Below are 20719 nucleotides of genomic sequence, written 5' to 3' on the forward strand. Positions count from 1 at the left end.
GAGAGGTCGGGGGATCGTATTAGGTGTCTGAGCTGAGCATTGCCAGACAGGACAAGTTCTGGGGTGGGACCACAGATAGGAAATGGTGCACGCGGATGATCTGAGCCTGGGCAGGTCCAGCCAGTGGTCCCAAGTGGCTGGCTGGGGCCCTGGAGCAGGACGGGGGAGACAGGATGGGGGTGCCTGGGCGTGGTCTGACCCACTTGGCACTGTGTGTGTGTGTGTGTGTGTGTGTGTGTGTGTGTGTGTGTCAGAAAGAGAGAGAAGGGGTGTTCAGGATGGTCAAGGGCATCTGGGTTGCATGTGGCTGCCCCAGGGGCATGGGGACTTCTGTGTCCACTTCAGGGAGATGCACCCCAGCTGGGCAGGGGGAGGGGAGGCTCTCGGTCCACATTTGGAGGACAGGCCAACAGCAGAGGGGAGGAGGGTCCTTGTTGACTAGAGGGACTGGGGCCAGGGCCGGGGCTTTGGAAGTGTATCTGCAGCCTGGCTCTTGGGGCGAGTCCCACTCTGATCCCGTGGACTGGCCGCTTTTGTTGAGAAATTCAAGTGACTGTTTCAGCCCGCACGCGGGCCGGGCACTGGTTCTTCTCTGGGCCATGCTCCCCACCTCCCACAGGCCGATGGCTACAGGGAAGTCCGTGCCAGCACCCCGCAACCCTGTGTTGTCTGTGGGGTATCTGGCCCCCAGGACCCCCCCGCCTGCCACCTGCCTGCAGGACACTCGGGGCGGGGGCAGGAGGGGCACCGGAGCTCCTGGTGGGGCAGTGGTGGCGTTCCACACCCTCATCTCTCCTTTTCTCGATTTTAACGTAATGGAAGAGGGACCCTTGCTCCTTTCCCTTGCCAGTGGGCAGGGGTGGAGGGTTGAGCAGCCCTTGGTAACCCTTGGTGGGCATCTCCCCTCCCTTTGCAGTTCTCTGTGACCCACCAGCTTCCCATGACTGGAGGTGGGGCGTGGGCACGGTCTGGCACCAGCTCCTTGCCTCTAAGGCCCCACGTGCCCGCAGATAGTGTGAGCAGCTGCCGGGCACCCTCTGGCCACTCCTGAGGCCCCTCTACCGCGGCCTCCCCATCTCCCGTGGCGGGTGCGGGCCCACGGGCTGGGCAGAGACTTGGTGGGCCCCTTTGGGCTCAGACCACCTCACTGAGCTCCCGGTGGAGGTGTTGGCAGATGCATGACCTGGGTGCCCAGGGGAGGGGTCCGAGGGGCGTGTGCCGTCTGCTGGCCATGTCGGCGCAGGGCGGAGGCCCCACAGGTGCCTGCTGCCACCCACCTGCTCACCTGCTCTGCACCCCTAAAGAGCCCAGAGGTACCCTCCCTGTTGCTCCTCCGGTGAGGCTGAGGTGGGAGTGACTCAGCCTCCCACTCCTTGGGGTGAGGGTCCCTCCAAGTGCAGGGTCCATTAGGTGCTGTCTAGAAGTCTGGCCGCAATGCAGAGCGTGGAAAGTACCCAGCCCAGAGGCCCGATGGCACGGTGGGCAGAGACACCCTGGGCTCCCTCTGGCTCCCGCCTCTGCCTCCCTATAACGGGGCTGGAGCAAGTGACCACCAGGGACAGCTGGGAGCCACGTGAGGGAGGGGCAGGAGCCTGAGACAGGCCCTCCTGGGACCTAAGGACCCTGGGCTCCTGGGGGGTGGTCAGCCTCCGAAGACGCTCTGCTGCCCACCCTTGGGCAGACAGGCCAGGCCACTGGGAGTGCTGCGGGCGCAACACGGCCTGGACCCCCGAGCTGGCCCTGGGGGCCAGGGGTGAGCTGGCATGGCCTTCGTGTTCCGTGCACACAGCCTCCTCTAATCTCAGCTGTCCCCAGGGCCCAGGGTGTAGTAGGCCCGTTGTCTCAGGAGGTGACTGAGGCCCGTGGAGATGTATGGGTGGCCGCAGGCCCAGGTGCGCCCCACTCCTACGCACTCGGGAAGACCCAGCCTGGGTAGGCAGGCTGAGCTCCACAGGCCCGCTTCCCCAGCCTCCCCTTGCTGCTGCGGCAGCCCTGCGCTGGACAGGCATACTCGCCCGTGGAGAAAACTGGATTGCAACCCCAGTTTCCTCCCCATCCTGGGGGTGGGGGCGGGGGAGACGCCTACAGGGTCTCAGGGACTTCTGGGAGCGGGGTCAGATTTTCCTTGGGCTGAGGAATGGGTCCTGCCTGGTCTGACATGCAGGAAGGCTGGCCCAGGATGCATTTCTCCCCCTAAGCCTCTGTTTTCCCATCTGTGAAATGGGTCAAAATGGCCCTGGGGGAGAATGAGGCTCAGGGGCCAGAACACGCCTGGTTCCAAGCCCAGCTGCCTGAAGGCGGTCTGTGGGCTCTCAGTGTCCAGAAGAAAAGAGGTCGTCTCCAGCCTCACCTTATTTTCTACAAGTTTGGTGGAGGAGGAGGGCAGAGAGTACCCTGAAACTGTTCTCTCCCCTAGGATCCCACGAGTAGCCTGAGGCCCAGTGAGCTTGGGCCATGGGGGCGTGCCAGCAGCGCTGACCGCCAGCAGTGCCAGGCTCTTCAGGAAAGGAGGTGACCCAGGATTATGGCCCCCGAGGGGCCAGGGCCCCAGCACTGAGCCTGGCAACGCCCATAGAATTACAGAGGTCATGGGAGCAGCAGTAGCTGGGGTGGGCAGCCCCAATGCTGTCTGGGTCAGCGGCCTCGCAGGAGCTGGAGCAGGAACTGGTCACCCTGGGGCTGTGGTTGAAGCGGAACTCCGCCGGGGAGGGCAGGCATCAGAGCCTGCGCCCTGCCGCCCAGCGCCTTCTTCAGCCGCCCCAGCCTCCATGCACTTGACCTTGCCCTTCCTGCCTCTGCCCGTGCTCCCCTGAGACCCCTAAGCTAACGGCTGCCCTGGGAAGTTACCCTGTTGGGGTCTGCAGTGTGGCCCTGAGATGGGAGCTGGGAGCCCGAGGCTGGTGCAGCCCCACAGAGCCAGCCTGCGGGCCCCCGGCCTCACCTGACTCCACCATCAGCTGCGAGGTCCTGCACGCTGTGTCCTCCGGGTTGCAGTTAGTAATGGTCTCGCACAAAGGAAGGGCCGTGGGCTGCTCACAGGTGAAGCGCCTTAAGGCCTCGCCTGGGAGAGGGATAGGGACAGACCCTCATCATCCGGCCTTGAGACCCATTCTGGACACAGGAGGAGGGGCTGGAGGAGAGGCCAGGGATGGTGCAGGCCCCGGGCCATTCTGGACACAGGAGGAGGGGCTGGAGGAGAGGCCAGGGATGGTGCAGGCCCCAGGCCATTCTGGACACAGGAGGAGGGGCTGGAGAAGAGGCCAGGGATGGTGCAGGCCCTGGGCCATTCCCCACGGGTCCACCTGGAGCATCTTCTGTCCCTCCCTGGGCGAGTGGCTCGCCCTACTGAGCCCCTTCCGGCCCAGGCCACCAGCGCAGACCTGAGCACCGCAAGCGTCTACCCGAGCTTTGGTTTGCCTTCCTGGAGAGCGGGCTGTGACCCCTGTCCTGGGTGAAGCCAGGCTCAGGACCAGGAGGCTCGTTTAGGGTGAGGGAAGGTGAGCCCAGTGGGGGACCTAAGGAAGCCTTCCCCTCAAAGCCCCCCGATGGCCCCTCCCCACTGAGGAGGTGGGCCAAGCGAGAACCAGAGACCGGGCCCCTCGCCAGCCAGCCGCACTCGCCCAAGCTCACGGTCGAGGCTGAGGTGAGCAGCGGCGGCAGCAGGGCCCTGGGAAAGGCCATTCCTTGTGCTCAGGAGCCGGGAGGGCGGCAGCCTGTGCCGGCCTCCGGTTGGGGTTTATAGCCAGCCCTTGGGCCCCCATCTGGGTGGCACAGGGCAGAACTGGGAGGCAGCTGGCAGGAGGATGCGTGGCCACCAATGCACTCACAGGCCCTGAGGGGGCAGCACCCCGCAGCGCTGGAGCCTGCCCTGGCCCCTCCCTGCAGCCTGGCCCGTTCCTGCCACACGGGAACTGTAGGCCTGTTTGCCAGGCTCTGGCCTGGACTGATGTCCATCTCAAACCCAACCAGGCCAAGGTCCATCTCCTGCACTCCCAGATGTCCTCTACCTGGTGTATACCTGACCCAGGGACCCACCAGAGCAGAGGCCGGAGGTGGGGTGTCAGGCCAGGTGCAGAGGAGGTGAGTGCCTGGTGAGGGGGTGGGTATGGGGCAACCAGGCCCCCTTTGGGCTGACGAGGGTGGTGCCCGGACCAGCCGCCTCATCACTGCCAACCCCGTCCCCACGAATGGCCTTTAGACCAAGCCTGAGCCTCCTGGTTCTAGACCCCAGACAAGAGGGCTCTGCCCACACCCAGGCTCCTGGATCTTCTCCACTGCCCACCTCCACCGCACACTTTCCCATTTCTGCGCCTTTGCCTGTGCTCTGCTTCTCACTGAGCGGCCTCTCTGGTCTCCCATCGTAGCCTCCAATCTCCCCTGTGCTATAAGGCCCAGTCCAGGTGCTTCTCACCCAGAGTCCTTTCTGGTATCCCAGCCTCTCTGGTTTCTCTGTCCTCTGAGGGCTCCGTGAGTGGTTGTGTGGATGGATGGATGGGTGGGTGGGTGAGTGGATGAATAGACGGAAGGATGCATGGATGGATGGTTGAAAAGACAGATGGGTGGATAGATGACGTTTGAGAGAGTGGACGGGTGGAGGGAGGAATGAGTGGATGGGCGCTGCATGAGTGGGGGGCTGGCTGGTGGGAAAGGGGGTGGATGAAAGAACAAGTGGATGGGTAGGTGGTGGATGAAATGGTGTATGCTGTGTGGACGGTGGAGGGGGGCTGGCTGCAGGGTAGGAAGTTACCCCCAGTCTCAGGGCAGAATGGCATGCTGGGAGGAGCTCAGGGCTGGCAACTGGGAGGCCTGGGTCTGAGCTTTGCTGCCGTCTCCACGTGTGGCCTTGGGGTGACTCTCTCATCCCTCTGGACTGGATTCTGTCTGTATGATGAGACTAGGGACCCTGGGCAGTTGTGAGGGCAGAAGTGACCTGGCCACGTGGACTGAGAGATGGTCGCAAGGAAACAGAGCGGGGGCGTTGTTTGCAAAGGGAGAGACTGTGGTTAATGCAAGTCAGACCAGCAAGTCACGCATGGCAGGTGTGGCACAGACAGCAGCAGGGCGGCCCTCCCCTGGGGCTTGGTCTGCACTAAGGACTTGGTGAGAGGAGCCGGGGCGGGGCTGGTCTGAAGCCTCGTAGACTGAGTGGGTCCCCGCCCCACAATCTCCCGTGCAACCGGGTCTGCTCTTGAGCCACCCTGACCCCCTTCTTTTTTTTTTTTTTTTTTGCGGTACGTGGGCCTCTCACTGTTGTGGCCTCTCCCGCTGCAGAGCACAGGCTCCGGACGCGCAGGCTCAGCGGCCATGGCTCACGGGCCCAGCCGCTCCGCGGCATGTGGGATCTTCCCGGACCGGTGCACGAACCCGTGTCCCCTGCGTCAGCAGGCGGACTCTCAACTACTGTGCCACCAGGGAAGCCCCCTGACCCCCTTCTTTTATGGGTAAACCAGGCAGAGGGTCATCGACCCAGAGGGCAGCTGTGAAGCTGCCCGTGAAGGTCACAGCGGAGGTGGACGTGAAGCAGTGGTGGGGTGGGCGTGCCGAGAAGCAGGCTGGTCTGGGCTCCAGGTCGGGAGACCCTGTGTGCTGTCGGGGAGGCTGCCTGGAAAGGGCCTGTGCCCGGCTTTGAAGGAGCCGGAAGACCTCGGAGGTGGCGGCTGGCAGGGAGGGTGCTGCCGGGGCAGCAGCGGGGTAGTGGCCAGGAAGGGCAAGCAGCCTTCCCGTGTTTGCCTGTAGGGGTGGGTGTGTGTGTGTGTGTGTGTGTGTGTGTGTGTGCGTGCGTGCGTGCGTGCGTGCGTGTGTGTCTCACCACCCCCGTCTCAGTCCCTCCGTGACCCAGCCCCTCCTCACGTCCACCACCGTTGCACAGCACTCATGGTGATTTGCTCCAGATGCCCCGCGGGATGAGGCCGCTCCTCCCCCAGCAGCTCCCCAGCCAGGTGAAGATGGTCCCCATTGCAGGAAGGACAGGGAGGAATGAGGGAGGGAGGGAGGGAGGGAGCCCGGCTGCTTGGACCCAAAGCCTTTTCTGGAATTGACAAAGGTGGCGACTGCTCTCTGCCCACGGGCTGCCTGGCCTGGCGGCACCTCTGACCCTGGAACCCCGGCCCCACCCTACCCGGCCCCACTGCCCCATCTCCAGGGAGCAGAGCGTGGCCTTGCACATGGTTCTGTGGGCATTGCAGGTCGTGGTGGTGACTCAGCTGGACACGCTGGTGGGCTCAGGACAGGTGTAGCATTGCAAGGCCAACACTGGGGAAGGAGTGGAGAGGGTCGGGTCAGGCAGGCCCCGGATCTCCCAAGCCCTCTGACCAGAAGGCCCAGGTTTGAGGGGGACAGCTCCAGCCAGGGTTCAGTCGCCACCGACCAAAACTCAGGGAAGATTCAAGAGCTTGGAGCTGGGGTGCCCGAGTCCCGAGGCCGCTTATGCCCCTGGCGGGGCCACGGCCAGGCAGGGATGAAGCAGCTTCGGGAGCGCTGGGGAGGCGCAGGGAGACGGAGGCGCTGGGGCCCCTGCAGTAAAGGGCCTGGCAGGGGCAGGTGGGTCACCCCTGGCGTCCTCAGCAAAATGCAGGACCCGAAGGGCTGCAGAGGGGATCAGGGATCAAGCGAGCGGGTATGTGGCGTGCAGGCTGGGCCGGGCTGGGCCCGGTGTGCCCGCTGGTGGAAGCTTAACAGGGAGGGGAGAAGAGCCGCGGTGCAGTGAGAGCCAGGCCGGTCAGGGCGCAGGCTGGTGGGGGGCGGGGGCGCTTAGGGCACACAGGCTGCTGCTGTTTCCTCCAGCCCCCGTGCCCGACCCCTACCATGGCAGCCCGGGCCGCCCGTGTGCACAGTGAGGCCCCTCCACCCCCGCTGACTCTTGCTGTGTCTCTCGGGATGACCTCAGTTTTCCCCTCTGGGAAATGGGCAGAGCCATCTGGCTGGGGCCCACCCAACCCAGCTCCTTTTCTGGTTGGGTGTGGGCCCCCAAGGGCCCGGGATGTCTCTCAGACCCCGAGTCTCCCACTATGTCTGGTTTGCTTCCCTCTTCTCCACCTCCTGCTCCCCCAACCCCCAGGGCCTCCCTGGTGTCCGCAAGGCCCCTCCTGAGACCTGCCCCCGCACCGTGGCCCAGGAGCCGGGAGCATGATTCTGACCCTGCCTGCCCGCCCCAGCGGAAAGCCCTGCTCTGGAGCCCCGTGCTGACGAAGGGCTGTTCTCCAGTGGGCACCCAGGGCCTTGGCCACAAACCCCCCTGCCAGTCTCAGCCCTGGGAAGAGGCCCCTCCCCGCCACACCTGGCCCAGGTCGCAGGCGCCCCATCTGCCCCAGAGCCCCTCCGTGCCTGGCCCACCCCACTCCCACCTCTCCCTTCGCACACCACATCTCCTCTGCCTCCCTGCTTTCTTCCTCTCCCTCCGACCCCCCAACCCCCCAGGCACTGCTCCCTCTGGCGGCCCCGCACCCCTCACCAAGCTCACAGCCAGTGGCCGGCACCAGCGCCAGCAGCGCCAGCCGTGTCCCCTGAGTCTCGTCCCTGCAGTGCGCGGTTCCGGGCCTGCCCCGCAGGGATGGTGAACACCCGCTGCAGCCACCAGACTGCTCAGCCGGACTGGTTTTCCCGCGGGCGGCAGAGGTACGGAGACCCGCCCCCGCCCACTGGGGCCCACCCGCCTCCACCTGGACACCGGCTCCTCTGTGGTGCTCCTCTGTGGTCCTCCGCCGCCCCTGCCTGCCCCTTCCTCCTTCCTCCGCCTCCCGCAGTCTGGGCCCCTCCCCGCACCCTCATGGCCCCCCTCTCAGGACTGGGGACCCTCACCCGCCTCTGCAACTCCCTCGGTGGGGCTCTCTACCTTCTCCCCCACCCCAACCCGAGACATCCCTGTACCTGGGGAAGACCCCCAGGCTACCTGGAAGGGAGCAGCAGAGGGTGAGGGCTCTCCTGCACCCTGACTCCTGCCTCTGTCAGGCACCTGTCTGGCCTGGGGTCCCCACTCCTTTCTCCAGGGTGGATTCCTGGTCTAGTGGTTCCGCGTTCGAATCCTCCCAGGGCGCCCCAGGCCCCAGCACCCAGCTTCTTTGAGGTGGTCACGTGGGACGTAGTGATGGGGAGATGGCCGCCAGGACAGCCAGCCAAAACGTGCCCACAGGCTTAAGGGGACAAAGACAAGGCAAGTGCTGGGCCAACAGGAAGGCCCTGGAGGGTGGGAGGGGAAGGGGCAGGGTCACCTGGGGATGCTAATCCTGGCATCCCCTGGAGGGGCAGGCACACCTGGATCAGGGCCCAGGGGGCTGCCCCTCAGGCAGGGCTCCCCTGGCCCAACTGCAGGTCACGAAGTTGACAGGCAGGCCCTTGCCCGGGCTCAGATGGGGGAGATGTGGATTTGGGCCCTAGATTCAAGCGGCTCCAGGCACTGCTCCCCCTCCCCGCCCCAGGGCGGCCTGCGCCTCAGCCTCGCCAGGTGTGCCCCACCTGTGACCCTGTCACCCCCTCCTCCAGGCCCCCTGCTGCCGGAACACTTGCTGGGGGTAGGGGCGGGTTGTTGACAGGGCTGTGCGCAGATGCACTCGGGGCTCTGCTGCAGCCTCGTTAGACCCTCCATCTTCCACCAAAGGCTCCAGATCTCACGCCCCTCCAGACTCCGCTCCCACCCTTCCTGCACCAGGGATGCCCTCCCCACCCCTGCCTCTCGCTGGTGAAATTCTGTCCTGGGACCGCCCGCCTCACCCCGCCACCACCCCACGGCCTTTTCTAGCCTCCGGGCATCAGCTCCGTTTGGCGTCTGGTCTTTGACCCCGAGACTGGGAGGGCCTATGTCCCCCTGGGAACTGGGTCGGGGGACACCTAGCCTTCCTTAACACCCAGAGTGTGTCAGACACTCCGCCTGCTGGATCCTATTTTCCTCACTACAGCCAGCGATGGTACCCGATGCTAACGGCTGGATGTTGCATGCAGGATGGGAGGCTCTAGCAGGCGCTGACAGGCCGGTCATCCGGGAGGCCTGGGCAAACGCCAAGACAGCAGCCCAGCCTGTCTGATTCTACTCTTCTCCAGGCTGCCAGGCTTGACGCTGGGCGCAGCTAATCCTGGCGGCGCAGACACCACCTCGCACAGCCGAGCTTCCTCCTCGGGCTGAGCCCAGTTCCTCTGCTGTGGCTGGCCCAGCCCCCCGCCTTCCTGCCCTCAGACCCAGGGCCCCCACCTGTTCTTTCCTTCGTAATGTACCTGGCCCTTGGGCATTAGCTCCTCCTAGAGTTTCTGCGTGACCCCTGCTGGGGAGACACAGGCTGAACCTTTCTGCCAAGTTGCTACCTACGTAGGGTGAGGAGAAGTGTGCCCCAGCCAGCGTCTGGGCTGCTCTGCTTACGATGCCTCCCTGCTAAGAGGTCTACATCCTTCCTTCTGTTTCTCCAGGAGCCTCCGGATCAGAGATCAGCGTGCGGCCAGGCTCAGGGCTCAGAGTGTGACCAGCATCAGGGCTCAGCCTGTGACCAGGGTCAGGACTCAGCGTGGGACCAGGCTCAGGGCTCAGCGTGGGACCAGGCTCAGGGCTCAGCCTGTGACCAGGGTCCGGGCTCAGCGTGGGACCAGGGTCAGGGCTCAGAGTGGGACCAGGCTCAGGGCTCAGAGTGTGACCAGGGTCAGGGCTCAGCCTGTGACCAGGGTCCGGGCTCAGCATGGGACCAGGGTCAGGGCTCAGAGTGGGACCAGGCTCAGGGCTCAGAGTGTGACCAGGGTCAGGGCTCAGCCTGTGACCAGGGTCAGGGCTCAGCATGGGACCAGGGTCCGGGCTCAGAGTGGGACCAGGGTCAGGGCTCAGCGTGGGACCAGGGTCAGGGCTCAGAGTGGGACCAGGGTCAGGGCTCAGCGTGGGACCAGGGCCAGGGCTCAGAGTGTGACCAGCATCAGGGCTCAGCCTGTGACCAGGGTCAGGGCTCAGCGTGGGACCAGGGCCAGGGCTCAGAGTGTGACCAGCGTCAGGGCTCAGCCTGTGACCAGGGTCAGGGCTCAGCATGGGACCAGGGTCCGGGCTCAGAGTGGGACCAGGCTCAGGGCTCAGAGTGGGACCAGGCTCAGGGCTCAGGGTGTGACCAGCGTCAGGGCTCAGCCTGTGACCAGGCTCAGGGCTCAGAGTGTGACCAGGGCCAGGGCTCAGCCTGTGACCAGGGTCCGGGCTCAGCGTGGGACCAGGGCCAGGGCTCCGCTGCTCCGTCTGCCTGGCGTGGCCTCCTACCCAGCCTGCCTGTGGGGTTGTCTCCTCAGAGCAGGCTCTGTGGATCCCCAAGTAGGCCAAGGCGTTTCCCTCCCTGGGTTTCCACTTACCTGTGCCCCTCTTGTGTCCGGCAGAGCACTGAGCGCCCTTAAACCCATGTTTCTAAGATGTGAAGAACGTGCACAGACGGTGTGAAGGGCTCCTGGGGCTGCTGCCTGTTTCTTCTCTCTGCAGCACCCAGTGGGACGCCCTCATGGATTATTCTCTGTCCTAGAGGGCACTCAGGCTGCTCAGTCTGTGCTCAAAACACTGCTGTGAGCGTCCTCCACTGCAGAGTCTTCACGGCCTTTAGCCACGGGCAATGGGACACACACACGGGGGCCAGATCAGTCCCTCGAGCACTGTGCCCTCCCTCACGGGCAGGGCCCCCCTGGTCCAGTGGTTAGGGCTTCTTACCCCACGTCCCTCCCATCCCAGGTGTTTGGGTGACCTCTCGGGAGCCTGCACTCAACAACACTCCGGGGACATCTTACAGCTTCCCAGACGGCACCTCCAAGAGGCTGCGCGATTCCCGCGAGGGCGCACAGCGGGCCGTGTCCCTGCCGCCTTGGCGTCATTGTCCTGCCATTATTTTGCTCAAGGATTTAAAATGCTACTTCCTTCATTTTGCTCCTCTCTGATTGGAAGTGTGGTTGAATGTCTTTTTCTTTGAACGTGCTACTCACATCCTTGCCCCTTCCTGTGGATTTGTAGTTTTCTTTATATAGGAAAGGAATCCACCTCTTTTTCACATATAGCAAATGTTTCTCACCTTGTCTTCTTTTAGTTTTATGGCATTTTTCACGCATTTCTTTTTAGATTTTTACGTCATCATGAATCTTCCTCAATCTGAATTTTGAGTCTTGTTTTTCCTAAAGTGTTTTTTCTTTTTTTCTAACAGCTTTATTGGGTATATTTCACATACCATGCAGTTCACCCCTGAGAAATATTTTTGACATATTTAGAGATATGTGCAACCATCAGAGTCAGTTTTTGAATACTTCCATTGTCTCAAAAAGAAACCCCTACCCTTTGGCCGTCACCCCCAAACCCCCTGATGGGGGCCCCTGGGGGCGGAGGGTCAGCCCCCCGCCTGGGTGGACCTGGTCCCCTCTCTCAGGCCCTCTTCTGGGCTGAGGCCAGTGGGTTCTCTCCCTGCCCTGCTCCTGACTTGCTGGACGCCTGGGTCAGGCTATGCCCCTCTGAGCCTGGCTCTCCCCACCTGGGCCAGGAGGGTGTGGCCAGCCCGCTCCGCACCCCCTACTCATGGGTGACAATAGCGATACAGCGGCTGGAGCCTGCTGGGCAGCTGGACTTGTGGGAGCATCCTCCAAAGCCCTTGCACTGGTGACACTGCAAGGCTTGGACTGCAGCCACAGGTGTAGGGACAGACAGATGGAGGCACAGACACAGGGACAGAGCTGAGGGCAACTCCTGCACAATGGCACCCTCTTTCCACTCAGCAACGTCTCAGTGGACTCTCAGCACCCGGCAGGGCTCCCATGATCCCCTGGCCATAGGCTGAGCTGGGGGAGGGAGAGGAGGCTGCCCAGCCCCCGTGAGCCAGCCCTGGCGGTGACAAGGGCTTTCTCCGCATTGAGCCCAGATTGCCCAGTCTTCCTGTCCTCATCCATCCACCCTGATGACACAGGGGCAGTTCTCGGGGGTCATTGGTGAGGCCTGGGCCCCGAGCCTCACAGTCTTTTCCCACAGGGCAGAGACCCCCCCTTCCCCAGGGTCCCTGCGAGGGGAGACGGTGGGCAGATCCCAGAAACAGTTGGGAAGGGGAGTGCCGGGCCTGGGCCGGGGCTGTCCAGGTGCTTCCTCTGTCCATCTCATTTAGGGCCATGGGGCTGGTGAGGCGGGTGTTGACCCAGATGGGAAAACAGGTGAGGGCTGGGGGAGTGGGCTGGTTGGGATTGGATTGGGAGGGCCCAGCTGGTCTTGTTCAAGCACCTGGGTGGGTGGAGATGCCACCCCAACACAGGGGTCGGTGGGGAGATGACGAGGCCAGGTGTGGGCAGCCCCATTTGGGGGCATGTCCCCGAGGAGCCCTCGAGCAGGCCTCAGGGGCAGATGCAGCCAGCGACAGTCGATGTGGGCGGAGCCAGAGAAGACTTGCAGAGACGGGAGTGGGAACACTGCCTCCAGAATAAGGCCAGACCGGAAGGGGAGCGGCCTGGATCCCCTGGGGGAGAGGAAGGGGGAAGGCAGGAGAGGGCGGGCCCAGGAGCAGCCAGGGGGGCGGGGTCACTGCTGGACGGGGAAGGCCTGTGCGGGTGGGGGAAGGAGGGGTCAAGCCAGGGGCAGGGCGCTGAGGGGTCCGCAGCTCTTGCCGGTACGAGGACGAGGACGGGGTGAGGGCTCAGCTGATGGACCCGCAGGTCCGGGGAGGGGCTGGGCAGAGGGTAGGACCTGGTGGATGGGAGGGCCAGTGCCTCAGGAAAAGGGGTGCGGGGGCAGGAAGGGGGCTCCCCCAAGGTGGGAGTCACAGCTCAGTGGTGGCCTAGATCGGAGGGGCAGGCTTAGAGCAAGCGGGGAGAGCTGGAAGGAAGGGTGGTCGTGACCCCTGGACTCACCCAGCTCCAGGTTCAAGGCAGCTGCCAGCAGGAGCCCAAGGAGCAGCCTCATGTCCTCCTGGGGGAGGCCTGGCTTCCAGGGCGCCCGGGCTGCCGTCTTATACCAGCGGCTGTTCTGCCCCGCCCCAGAGGCCAGCGCAGCCGAGGAACTGGACTGGGGCCTGGTCCCCAGGCTCGATGGCTGTGTGGCCTCCGGAGAGCCTCGTTTAATTCCATAAACCTCTTTCCTGGTCCTCAAATGATACGATTGGGGATCACGTGAGGTGGCGTGACACACGATGAACCCTCAGCACACAGCCTCTGGCCTCCCGGGTGAACAGGAATGAGGGTCTGGCTCAGGCCTGGGGGCCAGGCCCTGGCCCTAAACATGCAAACAAAGCTTAGGGCCCCCCGAAACCAGAAGCTTCACCAGCGCGGCCCCCTGCGGTGAGTTAGCGGAGCAGCTGCCGTCCGAAGTGCCACAAAGCACGGTCCTCAGCTTTCCCGTCTGTCAAATGGGCCTCCCTCCAGAAGTGGTGGCTCTGCACTGCCTACCCCCTGGGAGTGACGTATCACAGGGCCCAGGACCTGTGGGTGTTTGCCCAGTGCTGGGGGCGGGGAGCAGAAAGGCCCTTGGTATTGAGAGACCCCATGATGGGTGAGAGCCCAGAAGGACCCTCCTGAGAGCAGGAGCCAGACTTTGTGGGGGCGATGCGCCAGCCAAGCCATTCTGCCAGAACAGGAGGTGCACCGTGGGGGCAGTGTGGGGGGCTGTCTGAAGGGGGCCAGCCCTGCTGGCCCAGAGGCCGTTGTCTGCCCTGGCAGCCCGCGTGGCTTTTGTCCATCCCTCTATCTGGTGGGCCCCTGTGGGTAGTCGGTCTCAGACCCCGCTCCCAGGCAGAAAGGAAGAGCTGGTGCCAGGAGCTAGAAAGCTGGGTGGTGGGTGAGTTCCTGGGGCCCTACCTCCCCTACCAGCCCCGTCAGCCTTCCCCAGGGGGCCTCTGGGTGAGGTGGTAGGTCTGCCTCGCTCCCAGGGAACCAGAACTGGGGCCGCTCCCGTGAACCTTGGGAGTCCTCCTGCCTCTCCTGCCTGGCTCCCTCCCCTCCCATGGGTCACCCCCTGCCCTGGGCCAGGGCTGGTTCCGAGGTCAAGACTGGCAAGACTGGGCGACCCAGGGTGGGCGGGAGTCTAGGACAGACAGAGCCAGCAGGACCAGCACACCAGCCCACAGGGTAGAGGTGAGCACAGGAGGGGTGGCTGGTGGGACAGAAAATCGACACACATATTCATCCGTTTATTCACTAGCTCGAGGAGGTGCAAAGGAGACCTCTCTGGGAGGCCGTGTGAGGGAGGGGGGCCATGGCCTGAAGTCGATGCCCATGCTGGGTAGGGTCAGGAAGTGGACGGAAAGGGCACCATCCATCCGTCTGTCCGTCCGTTCATCCATCTGTCCACCCGGTGCCTCCTGTGTGCCAGGCCCCAGACAGGGCAGTTACTGGCCCCACTGGGCAGCCTGGTGGGCGCTACTGTCCCCATTTTATCAGCAAGACAACAGAGGCTCAGAGGTGTGAACGACGAGGTCCAGATCAGCCCAAGGGATAGGATCCAACAAAACTTGGGGGAGGGGGAGAGATGAGAGAGAGCTCTCACTTTCTTTTCACCTTTCTCAGAGGTTCAGAATCATGAAAAAAATACACGTTCATCACCACAAATCAGATGTTACAAAGGGAGGTGAGAAGCAGCTGTCCAGCCTCCCCTCTGCACGTCCGTCTGCACCGGGCCGCAGCTGTGCTCCAGGCAGATGGACGGCACGGGAGTCCACGCAGGTGCCGCCACACAGTCAAGCAGCCGCTCCTGAGACGGGCAGGCTGCTTCCAGATCTGAAACGCTGCGAAGACCGCGGGGAAGAGCCTGGGCCTGCCCGCCTGCTGACCCACGATCCTGACACAGGTGGGGAAGGGGTCTGGGCCAGGCGAGCTCGGAGTGCCTGGCACCCCTGTGCCCTCCTCTGTGCTATTCCACCCCTGGCCCAGCACCCAGACACAGGGCTGGATGCCCTGACTCTGTCTTTCATGGCTTCTCAAACCTCCTGGTGCTGATTTTCTCCTTTCCCGACCCTAAGCTGTTACAATGATTTCACATGCTAATGTCCTCTTAAATTTATAAATCCACCTTCTCAGCTTCCCCTTCCTCTCCCAGCTGATAGGAGAAGCGACTGCACGGTGGGGCAGTGGGGGCGGGGGACGAGAAGTCCCACCTGGCTTGGGCAACTACTTCACCTCTCTGTGCTTCAGTTTCCTCATCTGTGAAAGGGGCATGATAACGGCTCCTACCTTGCAGGGTTGTCTTGCAGTGCTTAGAGCCACAACTGCAGGGAAACGGGCAGATGTTAGTCACTAGCCTCATGGACAGTCAGTTGGGACAAGATGACTTGTTTGATTTCCAAGGGCACTACTGGTGCAGTCCCCTGATTTTGCAGTGCCACGCGCTTCCCACTAGGGGGCCCGGCCAGGGCGTGAGCATAACACGTTAGGTGTGTCTGTGCTGAGTTTCCACCACAGCCGGGCCAGGCAGAACCCAGCCTGTGGAGGTGGGATGGGCAGCATGGTCCCCGGTGCTGGGGGCAGTGCCATGGCTATTGGGATGGGACCAGGTCAGGGTGGAGGAGGGTTGGACAGATGGAGGCAAGAGGCAGGTGTGAGAAGCTCCCCCAACACCAAGCACACCCAGCTGCTGGATCCCTGCTCTCAGTGACCCCAGAGCCCACAGGGGGCCAGGCAGGGCTCTACTCCATCCCCGCCAGGACAGGAGGGAGGGAGGGAGGGAGGACCCGGTCTAGCCGAGGAGCCACCGGACCCAGGACAGAGTGCTTGCACAAGCAGGGCAGTGACGGTGCTTCCCAGGCCTCTCCTGCTGAGTCAGGAGGGCAGTCTGCCCAGGGCTGCCCTCCCTCCCAGAAAGCATCTGGAGCTGCGGTGGCCCCGCAGCCAACTCTGCGGGGAGTGTGGTCACTTCCCTGAGAGGGACCACTCCTGGGAGTCTTTGGGTGGAGGAGCTGGGGGTGGGGTCTGGCTTCCCCCCAGCCTCCCCCAAGGAGGAGCTCACACCACACTGGGCATCAGGGGGAGGGGCCACCTGGACGGCTGTCTGGGTATTGGCCCTTCTGCTTCTGCTTATTGGCCCTCCAGGAAGCCTGACCCAGGCCTGCCTAAGGACCGGATCCCCTGAGGTCAGGCGGTCCCAGAGGGAAGATCTCAAGAGGGAATTTCCAGCACAGGTCCCCCTGACAGGGCCCATGCTTAGGGGCCAAGGGCTTCTGAGTTCCAGGGACAACCCCCCACGTGGGCACCTGCCACCATCCTGCACACTTGGGCCTTGCCAACCTGAAGGGGCTCCTTGGCCCCTTCCCAGACACTGGAGCTGGGGGCACTGGTCAGCTGAGGAGGCCTCAGGCGCCGTGTGACCCCGGGCACAACGTTGCACATCGACTGGCCTCACTGGAAGGAGGGCCCGGCTCCCCGGGCCACCCGGATCCAGAACAGCAGACGCTGGGCAGACCGGGCTTCCCCGAGCTGGCCGAGGGCGGGGCTCACCTAGGGTGGGTGCCTTTTTTTTTTTTTTTGCGGTACGCGGGCCTCTCATAGCTGTGGCCTCTCGCGTTGCAGAGCACAGGCTCCGGACGCGCAGGCTCAGCGGCCATGGCTCACGGGCTCAGCCGCTCCGCGGCATGTGGGATCTTCCCGGACCGGGACACGAACCCGCGTCCCCTGCATCGGCAGGCGGACTATCAACCACTGCGCCACCAGGGAAGCCCAGGGTGGGTGCCTTTTAAATGATGCCCTTTCTTGGGTCTCTGGGGGACCTAAGGCCCAGCTTGACTGGGGGCACCTGAGAACCACTCCCTGAGCTGAGGCTGGAGCGCTCCAGCCGGAGCGGAGCTCCCGCCCTCCCCGTGGGCAGAGTCAGAGGTCGAGGAGCCCGCGAAACCCTTTGGGACCAAGGCCGGCGCACCCAGCACTCGTTCAGTCGGGATCCTGCTGCCGCCCGGATAGCACTCAAGCCGCTGCGAGGGGCGAGGGGATCCCGGCTGCGCGGGGAGGGAGCGCGGCCCTTTGCATCCTTCTTTCCCAACCCGTCCTCCCCTCCTCCCCCGGACCTCCCCTCTCCCTCTCCCCTCCCCTCTTTTCCTGACCACAGTCCCCTCCTTCCCCGGACCCTGCCTTCCCTTCCCCTCCCCTCCGGCGGACCGAGCTCACCCCTGCCCGGCGCGGCCCCAAGCGTCCACCAGAGGGCGCCCCGCTCCGGTTCAAGGATGCACCGCCCCCGCCCCCGCCCCGGCGAATTCTCGGCGCCCCGGCGAAGTTCGCCGCCCCAAACCCCCGCCCCCCGTAAAAAGGCGCACTCCGCCAGGGCCTGCTTAGGGCTGAAGGCCAGGCTTCGGGTGGCTACCGCTCTGCTCCCTTCCCTCCTGGCCTAAAATAGTCCTGGGATCAGCTCTCAAGCTCGACCAAATATAGCCTGGCCTCTCCAGGCTCAGGCCTTGCGCAGGGGCCCAGCGCCGGGTCTGGAGGGGCCTCACGGGCCTCTTTAGGCTGAACCACTTCCTCCCCTGCCAAGGGCTGCCTAGACACGAGGGGACGGCCGACGGGGGGCGGGGGGCACAGGCCTTCCCCGATCGGCCTGCCATGCCACACCTGCCCTGGGCAGCCCTCCTAGGACCCTGGAGAGCCTTCTTCCTAGGACTGGTCCCCACCCCCTGGGTCCCTAATCTCCCCTCCCCCTCCAGCACACTTACAGGGCAGACGCAGAGGTCCCCTTCACGTCAGTGTTCACCGGCCAACTGAAGATCCCCCATAAACAGCACACCGTGCCCACACCCCCATCCTTGGACAGAGGAGGGGGCTGAGCTGCCCCGTCAAAGCCAGATGCCTTGGGAGGTGTGGTCCCACATCGGCCTTCTGAAAACAACAGGTCATGACCTGGAAGCAGACCCCCGGGTAGCTGGGGGAGGTCAAGAGTCCTCTTGCAGACATTCCTGGATGTGGCTGGGGGGGGGGGTGTCTGGGGAGGGCAAAGAGGGAGTGCGCAGGGGGAGAGGGTGGGACCGTGCTGCTCAGCACTTTGCCCTTGAGTGAGTCTGTGGAGGGCAGGACGGGGCTTTAGAGCAGACCCCAGAGGGTGGCCAGGAGTACAAGGGCCAGGGTTGCAGGGGCTGCAAGGCCAGCGCCGTTACAGAGGTCGTACTGGCAGCAGGAAGTGGTGGATGCGTGCTTGGAGTAGCCATCGTACACGGTCTCAAAGCAGCTGGGCACGCACGACTTGCTCACCTTCATCCTGGTCGGGGTGTAGTCTGCAGAGGGAGGGGGAGGTGGGCCAGGACCCTGAGGGGGCCAACCCCAGCATGCAGGGCCATTCGGCCAGGTTCCCCTAAGCCAGGAGCTCCCAAAAAGGATCCTGGGGCAGGTGGGAGCCTCCCTCCTCAGCTCCCTCACACTCCCCCACCCGCCACCGTGCTCCACAGGCGGGGCTGTGAGGGGCATCCCAGCAACTCACAAGTGCGCGTGGTCATGCAGTAGGTGACCATGGCCGGGCAGCGCATGGGGTTGAAGCAGTTCTCGCCATTGTAGGCGCACACGTGGCAGTCCAGAGCCTGGGCTGGGGGCCGGGGGCCGGGGCCGGAGGGAGATTGGGGTCAGAGAACAGCAAGAGGCCCCCTCCTCCAGCCCATCAGCCCCCTGGTCCCGTCAGCTTCCCCGGGTCAGAAGAGCTGGGAGGAGAGGCGGTCACTGGGATTTCCGCCCCCACCCCCTCCAGCCTGCCTGCCCCCAAAGGTGGGTCTGTCCATCCCTCTGTTCTCCATCCATCTTACCCACAGGTAGGCCCACCAAGGCCACCAGGAACAGGGCGAACAGGGGCACCATGGCCAGAGGTGAGAGGGCAGAGTGGGAGCAGGGAAGTGGAGAGCAGCTGGTCTTCGATTCAACTCAGGCCAGGGCTGGGGCAGGGCACAGAGAGGGTGGGACAACCCCCTGCCCTCTGGGAGCTCCTGGTCGACTGGAGGCGCTATAGCCCTGCACAGAGGGGGATGAGGACAGGTGGTCACAGCAGGGCCTGAGGGACCCACAGGTTTGTGCAGAGGAGTCCCCCAACTCAGCCTGGGAGTCAGGGAAGACTTCCTGGAGGAGGAGACACGAATGAGATGAGAAGGAAGCAAGGGTGGGGGGCCAAGGGGAGGCCAGAAGTCTGGAGGGGCCTTGAACGCCAGGCCAAACCGACAGTCTACCGGGGATGGTTGATGCAGGGGCCCAGGAGCTTGGTACCCAGCCGTCTCCCACCCAGGGCCCTGGGGCCCCAGGGGTGGGTCTATCCTCACTGCTACCCCTACCCTTTGCCCCTGGCGTGTCCCCGCGTGGGCCCCCCCACTTCCTGACACTTTCAGGGCCCAGCTAGGGGCCCCTCTCCCGGAAGACCTCCAGAGCCCTGCCTGGGGTTTTGAGTCAGTACTGCAGAGCTCAGGCCTTGCGCAGGGGCCCAGCGCCGGGTCTGGAGGGGCCTCTTTAGGCAGAGCCACTTCCTCCCCTGCCAAGGGCTGCCTAGACACGAGGGGACGGCCGACGGGGGGTGGGGTGGGGGTGGGCACAGGGCTTCCCCGATCGGCAGCGGACTCTGTCCAGCCTGTGGGGGAATGTGCTTTGAATGCACTCCAGGAGGGCACTTGGGCAAGACAAGAACTTCCCAGTCTGGATCTGCTGTTTGGAGCGGAGATGCCCACTCTCTCGGAAAGGGTCTGGGGGGGTGTCTGGAGCACGACTCCCCTCCCCGCGCGGACAGTCCAGCCCCGGGTCCCCGCCTCGGGGAACTAAATTAGACCCTCCCGTTCCCGAGAACAACAAATCCATCTTCCATGACCCATTTTCCGGGCGTGCACCTCGGGATGTCGAAGGTCTGAGCAAGGCCGGGCCTGCGGCTCCAGCTCCTCCCGCCCCCTCCCGGAGAGCCCCGCCCCCAAGACTGCGGTCCCAAGTTCGGGCGGCTGTCGGGGGGACCTCAACCATGACCTTCACCACCATGAGCCCCCGTTGCGCCTAGGACTCACCCCTCGCCGGCCCTGCGAGCCCGGGTCTGACAGTGCGTCAGTCCTTGAGCCCAGCACTGCCCACGCCGCGCCGCCGCCCCGCGGCAGAACCGCCCATCGCGCGTGACCTCACCGCAGGCCCCGCCCCGCCCCGCCCCGCCCGCGAGTTCGTCCTTCCCGCGGGGACCGGGACCCCCGCCCCCCACGGAGGGCCAACCGCGCCCAGACCTAGGCCCTCGCAGTGACACCCGCGCTACCCTCAGACGCACGTGCACCTCGCGATGGGGCACGGGGACGGAATCTTCTGCCCCTCCCTCCCTCTCCCTGCTTCCGCCCGCCGCCCTTCGCCCACTCACCCCCCGTGCTGCTCGTCAGCCCCGCACCCCAGCAGCAGCCCGTGCCCCTTCTTCCTTTAGCCCAGTTGTACAGGGATGTTAGCGGAGCTGCAGCGAGTGCCAGGGGTGGGGGGTGGGGGGGGTGGGGAGGCGCTGATTTCTGGATCCGGCTTCTGGGTCCCCACGTGGTCCCGCTTTACCTGCTGTGTGACCTCGGCAAGTTACCTAGCATCTCTGGGCCTCGGTCCCCACACCAGGTCCCTCCTAACAAAGCGTAAAATCAAGCCTTGAAAGAAGCCCATTGTTTCATGGACCCCCTTCCACGGTAATAATAATGTTTAAGGCAAAATTTAAGATTTTCATGGGCCCTAAATTTTTTTTTTTTTTCTAATGTGAGGAAAAAAAATGCAACATTTTCTTTGACCCTCAATTTTATTTTTCTTTAAAAGAGTTGAACCACTTTGGGGACCCTAGGCCCTGAGCCTCCAGAGCGAAGTGGGCACTCTCCCTGGACAGACT

General features: G+C 64.0%; 2 protein-coding genes across 3 annotated transcripts; both read right to left on the minus strand.

Moving 5' to 3' along the window:
• Positions 1 to 2522: 2522 nt before the first annotated feature.
• On the minus strand, positions 2523 to 12862 carry SLURP1 (secreted LY6/PLAUR domain containing 1). Its single transcript, XM_070043990.1, has 6 exons — positions 12811 to 12862; positions 7867 to 7888; positions 7451 to 7536; positions 2942 to 3061; positions 2848 to 2858; positions 2523 to 2696 (listed from the first exon to the last, which is right to left on the minus strand). The coding sequence occupies exons 1-6, from the start codon at positions 12860 to 12862 to the stop codon at positions 2523 to 2525; spliced, it is 465 nt and encodes a 154-aa protein (XP_069900091.1).
• Positions 12863 to 14071: 1209 nt separating this feature from the next.
• On the minus strand, positions 14072 to 20310 carry LYNX1 (Ly6/neurotoxin 1). Of its 2 annotated transcripts, none has more exons than XM_060287197.1 (4): positions 20222 to 20310; positions 18660 to 18861; positions 18344 to 18445; positions 14072 to 18140 (listed from the first exon to the last, which is right to left on the minus strand). In XM_060287197.1, the coding sequence occupies exons 2-4, from the start codon at positions 18709 to 18711 to the stop codon at positions 17950 to 17952; spliced, it is 345 nt and encodes a 114-aa protein (XP_060143180.1). In that variant the 5' UTR covers positions 18712 to 18861; positions 20222 to 20310; the 3' UTR covers positions 14072 to 17949. The 2 variants fall into 2 exon arrangements, with proteins under 2 accessions (XP_060143180.1, XP_030731816.1); XM_030875956.2 differs by lacking the exon at positions 20222 to 20310 and adding an exon at positions 19887 to 20009.
• Between the last annotated feature and the right edge of the window lie 409 nt (positions 20311 to 20719).

The sequence above is a fragment of the Globicephala melas genome, chromosome 17 (assembly GCF_963455315.2).
Source record: "Globicephala melas chromosome 17, mGloMel1.2, whole genome shotgun sequence".
NCBI classification, from domain to species: Eukaryota; Metazoa; Chordata; class Mammalia; order Artiodactyla; family Delphinidae; genus Globicephala; species Globicephala melas.

What these genes read in the sequence shown, in the direction of transcription:
- SLURP1 (XM_070043990.1), bottom strand. Translation starts at nt 12,862, where the DNA reads ATGAGGCTGCTCCTTGGGCTCCTGCTGGCAGCTGCCTTGAACCTGGAG. An exon ending in AGCCTGGGGGTCTTCCCCAG is followed by an intron (nt 7,537 to 7,866) that starts GTACAGGGATGT and finishes CCTGCGGGGCAG; the next exon opens with GCCCGGAACCGCGCACTGCA. An exon ending in GGCCACTGGCTGTGAGCTTG is followed by an intron (nt 3,062 to 7,450) that starts GTGAGGGGTGCG and finishes TCCCTCTCCCAG; the next exon opens with GCGAGGCCTTAAGGCGCTTC.
- LYNX1 (XM_060287197.1), bottom strand. Translation starts at nt 18,711, where the DNA reads ATGGTGCCCCTGTTCGCCCTGTTCCTGGTGGCCTTGGTGGGCCTACCT. An exon ending in CTTGGTGGGCCTACCTGTGG is followed by an intron (nt 18,446 to 18,659) that starts GTAAGATGGATG and finishes CCCGGCCCCCAG; the next exon opens with CCCAGGCTCTGGACTGCCAC. An exon ending in CTGCATGACCACGCGCACTT is followed by an intron (nt 18,141 to 18,343) that starts GTGAGTTGCTGG and finishes CTCCCTCTGCAG; the next exon opens with ACTACACCCCGACCAGGATG.